At 34.1% G+C, this 8,346-nt stretch overlaps 1 protein-coding gene across 1 annotated transcript; it reads right to left on the bottom strand.

The window, feature by feature from the left end:
* Positions 1 to 2,815: 2,815 nt before the first annotated feature.
* On the bottom strand, positions 2,816 to 7,668 carry SAMD9 (sterile alpha motif domain containing 9). The gene is given in 27 exon segments (XM_049784443.1): positions 2,816 to 3,055; positions 3,057 to 3,077; positions 3,079 to 3,209; positions 3,212 to 3,293; positions 3,295 to 3,528; positions 3,530 to 3,625; positions 3,627 to 3,833; positions 3,835 to 4,022; positions 4,025 to 4,166; positions 4,168 to 4,370; positions 4,373 to 4,580; positions 4,582 to 4,686; positions 4,688 to 4,917; positions 4,920 to 4,971; positions 4,973 to 5,037; positions 5,040 to 5,129; positions 5,132 to 5,567; positions 5,569 to 5,649; positions 5,651 to 5,844; positions 5,847 to 6,534; positions 6,536 to 6,738; positions 6,741 to 6,828; positions 6,830 to 6,870; positions 6,873 to 6,977; positions 6,980 to 7,069; positions 7,072 to 7,449; positions 7,452 to 7,668. Coding segments are annotated over 27 exon segments (4,698 nt in total). The 3' UTR covers positions 2,816 to 2,932.
* Between the last annotated feature and the right edge of the window lie 678 nt (positions 7,669 to 8,346).

Genomic DNA, 8,346 nt, shown 5'->3' on the forward strand with positions numbered 1-8,346 from the left:
ATATGTATTCTATGGGAAACAATAGTCATTGTGGGAAAGGTTATGTGTTGAATATCAATTTTACCTTACTTTTTATTGTTTTAAGCTGAAGCTTCTGAGAACTTTTGTCCACTTTAAATATCTGGTTTTTGAGGGTCAGGAGATAAATTGACTCAAGGAACACATACCCTGTTGCTGGAGCCCCAGGATTGACTCTTGGTAACATGGCTCCCTGTGAACCATTGAGTATTGAACAAAAGTAATAACAATTAAAAAAATTAATGTTGGACAAAAATGGGGCCAGAGTGATATAGTACATCAGTAGGGTGTTTGCCTTGCATACAAACTGATTCCAAGTTCTGTCCCTGATATCCCTTATTGTTCCCCCTAGCACTTCTAGGAGTAATTCTTGAGTTTAGAACCTTGAAGAGTCACTCCTGAGTATCACCAAGTGTGTCTCCAAACAAACAAAATAGCCAAAATAAATATAGACAGAGTTTTTTGCTAAACCCATAGCAATTATGTGAACTCCATGAATTGTATATAATACCAAAAATGTAATTATGTGTCATAAGTTATTTTAATGGTCTATCAATTCTACCTTTAATTTATTAAAAGTAAGATTTCGAGATATCCTGCTGGAAAAAAATTTTGTTAGATTATATTTTATAATGATTTACTTCTAGTTTCTGGGAAATTTCAAAATCTTTAGCAGTCCTTGAAGGAGAGATAATACAGGAATAAGGTAAAAATAATTTTTTGGGGGTCACACCTGGCTGCGCTCAGGGGTTACTCCTGGCTCCACACTCAGAAATCGTTCCTGGGCAGGCTCGTGGGACCATAATGGAGTACCGGATTTGAACACCGTCCTTCTGCATGCAAGGCAAATGCTGTGCCTCCATGCAATCTCTCTGGCCTGGATAAGGACAATTTTAGTTCAATCTTCAATCCTGCCAAGAGTGATTCGCTGAGCATAGAGTCAGGAAGTAAGATCTGAGCATCACAAGTTGTGGCCTGAAAACAAGCAAAAATTGCCTCAAGTGGCCAGGGATGTAGCTCATTAAAAGAGCACTTGTCCAGCACCTGTGATATTTATTCTAAACCCAGTATCCTGCTCCTCTACACAAATCCCTAGCAAATGAGGTTTGTAGGTCATATTCAAAAAAGCCTGGTTTATTTACTCTCTAGAAAAGCATTTTATTTTATATATAAGCTGTGATGTTTTCACTGCTTTCTACTTGAGCATTCTGTTCTTACTATTTTTTTTTCCATTTGCCTTTTAGATAGGTACTAATGATACCACATTATGTTTTAGTCTGCATTTATCTAACTCAGAGTTCAGCCATAGGTAAATATTGTCTGGGTTTGCTTTCATTATGATAGACTACAATAGGGTAATGGAATGATTGGTTATAACATTTCATGAAGCGTACAGTAAGTTGAGAAACAGATGGTAACATAATTAAAGTATAGAGAGTTTGATTCATCATTATATAAATTTCTTTATCCATTTTATACCATTTTGGTAACCATTGATAAGTGCTAATATGAAAAAATTTGCAAGGCCCCAAAATATTTTTAATTGTAACTCACTGGTTGTGCTTTATCCAATGCATATCTATTTAATACTCTGGGAACCTGTGGATGGGGGGAAACAATCCTTTCACGAGTCTTTTATTCATCAGATTATGAGTTTGGTGCATTTTTTATTTGTTTAAAGGTTTAGAAGATTGCTAGCCATCAATATAAAATTTGACTGTTGCTCAAACTGCCTCTACAATATGTAGTTCAAATAAAATCCAGACTAGCTTTGTCAAGATCCTCTGACTTCTACAGTAAAACCTTCAGAGCATTTGGCTGTTCATTTTGCTTTGAAAAGGGACTTGTGTGTAAATTACATGGTGTACATTTGTAGTCGTCTGTTTGATGAAAATTAATGCTGTTCTTCGAGTTAGAATTCTTAATCTCTATTGTGAATTTTTTTCTAGATACTTTAATTTTTTAGAACCATAAATTTTTTCCTATTCTAAAACCGTTTTTGTGGTCATACTGGAGATATGAAGAAATAATATACTCAGCAAAATGAGTCAGATAAATAGACAAAATGAATCTCACTCATATGATGATATAAAAAAAATAAGAGAATATCTTAATAGTATGCAATAACAATAGAGATGAGGGCCAGGAGAACCAATTCACAAATAGTGGAGGAGTGCAGTTAGAGAGAGAAGGGGGCCACTATGATAAGGATAGTTGGAACTGATAACTCTGGATAAGAACTGGGTGCTGAAAAGGGATAAAGTGATATGCATGATACCCCCTTCAGCAAACATAGTGAAAACTATAGTCTCAAAAACGGAAAAAAAGAGAGTGAGAGAGGGGCAGAGAGAAGATAAATGTCTGCCCCAGAGACAGACAGGGGTGAAGGTGGAAGGGAATAACTAGGGACACTGTGGGTGGGAAGTGTGCACTAATAAAGGGTATTGTACATTGTGTGACTGAAACTCAATTATGAATAAATTTGTAACTGTGAGTAAAAGCAACTGTATTATGAACAATGTTGCAACCATGGTGTTTAAGTAAAGTAATTATTTTTTTAAGTGCAACTATTATCTACACAGGAAATACTATGCCATTAGGAAAAGTAAAGTCATGAAATTTATCTATACATGTTAGGCATGGAGATTATTACACTGAGTGAAATGAGTCAGAGGGAGAGGGATAAACATAGAATAATCAACATTCATCTGTGGGATATTAAGAAAATAAAAGACAGTGTGGGGAGGATATACAGAGACAATAGAGATGAGGATTAGGAGGACCAGTCCATGGCAGCAAGCTTTGCCACAAAGAGCAGAGAGCACAGCTGTCGATTAAAAAATATATGTCCTGAGTCTACATCAAAAGTTCATTGTCACTGAGATAAAATTCTTGGAGTGGGAAGATCAAATTCTCAGATAACCTCGATTTCATAAGCTAGTGGACCTCCAATGGAAAATCCCAGGTAAAAAGACACCTTTTCTATGCTCCTGCCACTTCTGAGTTGACCAAAGAAAGTTGGTGTGATGGGTATTGTTTATTTTGTCAGTGATTCCGTATTTCTATGTATACACAATTATTTTCAGCTCGTCCCTTTAAACGAAGCAAAAGGTCTTGGACTTTTTCCTCTTTCCATATCTTTCCATTTTGCCACCAAGATTTAGTATCTAGTTCATCAAAGCATTGATCATTTTTCCTTTGTGAACAAGTCTAATTATATTTCTACCTTTCCCAAGAAAGAAATATGCAATTGGTTGTTTTGTACGATTCATATGTCCTATATTGTCCCCTGAAAGAAGTTTCCAGTGATTGAGCATACTTTTCCATTTGTTTAGAATCTTTATCTAAATGATTGTCTTCTGGCCAGAATAAGAGGGAAGCTAAGAAATAAGGCTCTGTTAACCTATAATTTGTTCCCACTTGTTGCAAAACTTCTCGAAGCTGCTCTTTTAGCTTTTTCACTGGTCTGACAAATTTGGAATTCGGTTTAATACAGTAGAGAACTATGTTGGGCCAAGATAAAATTTTGTTTTTCCTTTGGCTGAATCTTGACCGTAGATTGTTCCAACAGAGAAGTATATTGGGCTACTATATCTTCCATAGTTTGGTAAAGCACGGTCTGGACTTTTTATAAGATATTCCAAAAGTCCAGAAATCTTGTCTGCTTTTAAAATTTCTAGTTTACTCCGAATCATCTCTACTTGAAGTGGCAAACTGAGCTTTGATCCAAAATCTTTGTTTTGTGATTTATCAAAGATATCAAATATATCTGCATACTTTTTAAAATATAAAGCCACCTTTCTCCGTGTTTTTATCTTGTTCACTCTGTTTAATGTTGTTTCTGGGTTTTAAAAGAACAAAATAATCATCAAAAAAATCAAAAGAACTTTTTCAAAGAAAGCTTAATGTAGTTAGATAAGGAATAAAGTTATTGAGGACTAATTTAAATTCATCGTTGGCATCTCCAGGAATATCATTAATTCCTGATATAAAATTGATCAAACTTCTTTAGACAGTTCATTTTTATTGTCAAAAAAAGGAATGAACTGGAGAATCTGGATTGTGAAAAGTCCAACTTCTATTTCCCCTTGGTAACCAGCTATATTGTAAGTATCATATCGTCTTTTTGACATTCTGATAAGACATTCCCTTTGCTTCACATTCTTTGTATTCACTTTGCTTTTGAGATTCTTTAAATGCATTGGAGGCATCTACTGCTAACTGTAAAAGCTCAGTTAGATCAACAACTGAAATAGTTCTGTTTCGTCCATTATCATCTATCCACCATCTTATTTTACTTTTATAGACTTGACCTAGTGTGTCTGAGATATAAGAATTATAAGGTTCTATTTCTTTTGCTGTTTTGCCCAGTATAGAGCACTTTTAAAGTCCTTCTCTTTAATGTAAAAGTGTCTTGTCAAAGCTTGGCAAATGAAAGCATTTTGTTTGAACCTGTGGATACCTTCAATTCAATACTTTCTTAACAGCATCATTCCCTTCATCTCTGTGTATGCTTCAATAAATGGGGAAAACCAAGTTTCTGTCTCACCTTCCTGTTCATATGCGTTGTCTTGTGAGTAGCAGTGTTTGCATATCTTGGATGAATTTTGTTTTCCTATGCCAGTATCATAGAACAAATTTTTCTCTTAGCATAGCCAACATAATTTCAGCTTTTATGCAAGCAATAGCTTATTTTCAATTCTTCCAATGAACTAATGGCAATTAAAGGGTGAATAATGCGCACTCCACAGTAATTCCCACATTCTACCACCTCTGTTCTTATCAGAATTGTAGAGTAGGTACCCATCTTATCTTCAAGTTTTTCTGTCCCCCAGTAAGCCTTTTTGTTTGTGATTCCTACAAATTGTTCACATTTTGATAGTGAAATGTTTGTCTCTGCACATATGAATTGAGAAGAGCCAGGAAAGAAAAGAGCTTTGCTTCATTTGTAAAAGATATTCTGCCCTTTCAGAATATTCCTGACCACATTTTCTATATACTTTTTATCAAAATTGGTTTCATGATCATGAAAGAATAAAAATCTTGGAAGTTTTTATGTTGCTTTTCAATGTCTTTTAATTTAAGCTCAAAAGCCCTCTGTTCCATTGAAGTAGTTGTTGTTTTAAGGCTATACTGTTTGGGAAGATCTTTGCACATTTTTCAGGATTCTGTGATCTCATGCAATTTAGGATGATGACTAAGGGCTTCTCATATCTAATATGCTTATTAGAAACTGCTGTTTGAATAGAAGACTGCAGGAGATAGACATTATCTTGTTCTTCAAAATCATCAACAAGGAGCAATACAGGTAAATAATCCTGATGGCTTGTTGTTCCATAAGTAATTAAGTCAGTAACTTGTTTTCCAATTTCTGAAAAATCCACTGTCTTGTTTTTTAGAACAGCACATCTGAATTTCTTCCTTAGATCCCAGAGAATATGCATAGCCAAGGTGGTCCCACCACAACCTGGATGATGATACAAATGAAAAATTTTTACACATGTTGATTTAGAAGAATCTGCCCAGTTTTGAATCATTGTTTCAAGTTTTTTCATATTTTTCCCTTTTGACAAAAGGTGAAGCATAGTTTTTTGAAGAAAAATAGAAGTTCCACCAAGATACTTTACCACCATCGATAAAAGTCTTCCTCTTTTGATTTCTTAAACTCAAGTAATTTAGTTTCGTCTTTCTCTAAGGGAGTACATTCACATTCGTTTTCACAGAGAATTTCCAGAGCAGTCATGATATCTTCCTCCTTTTTAAGAAGTACAGTAGTTGAACCAATAGATGGCAAAAATCTTTTATCAGGTTGAGTCACAGATTTAATTTAAGAATAGTGCCATTTATCTCTTCAAGACTTAAAGCAGAAATACATTGGTTTGATAATTCATCTTGCTGCATTTTTAATCTTGCCTCTAGTAGATCCTTCCATCTCTGACATAGGTGTGAGTGTAGACAGATACATAATATATTTTCAAGTCCTTTGAGATCTTGGTAGAAAGAACAAAAGGTCTCAATAAGGGGGTCTCTTGGGTCCTCTACAGAGGAAAGCAACAGAATACCACCAAAAAACTTCCCTCTGGGGAGTACATCTTCATGTGTAAGAAATGAGACCAGTTTTCTGACTTCAGAAGCCTTTTCTTTTTGCCAAGAACTTGGATCTAAGGGCATATATTTATCACTGTCAAGGTCTAATCTGCCATTGCAGAAAATCCAGCTGGATTGTTGATGAAGATTCAGACTAGAAATCTTTTCATCTGTTGTAGTTTTCTCTTCCACAAATTGACTTGGAAAGTGAAGGTTTGCTACTCGACTTTCTTTATAGGCTTTGACTACTCCCTTGCTTGCAGATTCAGGATCAAACTCCAATACAGCAAACCATTTAATTTCCTTTAGGAAATCTAAATGTTTTATTTGATTTTGATGGCATTTATTTATTACAAGAATGTATAAATTGTAGTATGAATTATCTAACAAGTCCTGGTTTCCCGTCAACAATCTAACAAGCTTTGGTCCCCTCACTCTCCTTTCTGTTTATTTTTAGTCTGAATTTTTCTTCTGCATCTTTTCTAGATTCTGCTAATGCCTTTACACCTAATTTAAACACTTTAAAATCATAATTATTATTCATGAGGTCTTTACAGCTGGCACCATCTCTCACAAAGACTGAAAATTTTGCTTTTTGAGTCCATGTTTTATTATTTAAAATTTGCATTTTATCTGGAAATAGTCATGTTCACATTCAGAATATTTTGGAATGATATCCACTTCTATAACAAATCTGTCAGATGGAGTACTGTTTGGCAGTAAGCACTTCAACAAATCTTGGCTCTCGTATACAATTCTTTGCTTTTGGACCTGATGAACTTCAAAATATTGTTGAATCATTTGGTTGAAGTGATCAATAAGGACTTCCTTGGAGATAGCAGTGAATCTTACGCCAATAATTTTTCCATGGGATTGTCTTCTACTCCAAAATGAATGGTGCCATTGGTACGTGAATTCATACAAGCTGAAGCAAATCGAAACACTTCATTGCTAAATTTCATTTAATGTCCTCTTTTGTGCCATTTTCAAAATTTTTGAAGGCCTTGAATTCATGTATTGGGTCAATAAGATTGAGTGGTCCTGTTTCAGGCTGTAGAATAAAATTCAGTTTATAACAATATGGGTTACTGAATTCATCAAAAGGGTATGCTATACATGTCAGTTCTGTGAATCTCTGTTTTTCCTTTATATCATCTTCTTCAAACTCATTTTTAAGCAATGTAGAACTTTTGTCAACTTTATTTATTATAGCAGCATCAACTATTTCTGATTTCTTTGACTTTTTTCCATCTTCCACTTGAATCAAAGTTTGCACTTCAGGAATATTTTTACTATTATCCCTCTTTTGTGTCAGGATAGGATTTTCAGAGGATGTTTTCTGAATTCTTTGAACAAGTATTCTATTTGGATAGCTGGTCCATGTTTTATACCCATATCAACAAGGTGCATTTTAGTTAAACACTTTAAGACAGCACCATTCACATCTTGTGCAACCAATGTTTCTCTGTATTTTTTGTCTATTTTATGCTTTTCTAACCATGTGTTTACATCCTCCGTTGTCCAGTCATCTGTGTTTTCTGGTAGATCCAGTTGTGCTGACATTTTCTACCTGATATATAAAAAAGAAAAATTAATTATTTTTATTGGTAAAATATAATCAGTTCCTCCTTTCAATATACATTTGAAACTTTTTTATTTTAAAAGACTTTAAATACAACATAATTATCTTCAGAGAGAAAAATTACCATTACTAATTCTTCTGTACCCTTCTAGAGAAATACTACCCAATATGATATACATTTATCTCATACAAATAGCAGGATATCATGCATAATTCTCTACACTTTTCTTTTTTCACCAACTGTATCTGAGAAGTACTTTCAATTCATTTTAAGAAGATTTCATCATCATTAATTTCTTTTGCAATAGGTTGTGTAATTTGTATTACTTAAAATATTAAATTCTACTGGAGTTCGATTTCAAGAGATAGTATAGAGTTTAAAGACACTTGCCTTTATGTGCATGATCCTACTTCAATATCCAGCATGGTATTTGGTCTCCTAAGCTTTTGTGAGAGACAAATATAGAGTTTGTGTCCAGAATTAAGTACAAAGCCAGAATTAAGCATTGATGAGCATGCCAAGTAGAGCCCTAACTTTCTCCGCAGCCAAGTTCAATTCTGCAGTTAAAAATAAAATATATAATAAACAAAGGAGAATATATGATGCAAAATAGAAGAATACATAAAAAATAAAAGAATGTATGAAATTAAGTATAAAG

The sequence above is a fragment of the Suncus etruscus genome, chromosome 1 (assembly GCF_024139225.1).
Source record: "Suncus etruscus isolate mSunEtr1 chromosome 1, mSunEtr1.pri.cur, whole genome shotgun sequence".
NCBI lineage: Eukaryota > Metazoa > Chordata > Mammalia > Eulipotyphla > Soricidae > Suncus > Suncus etruscus.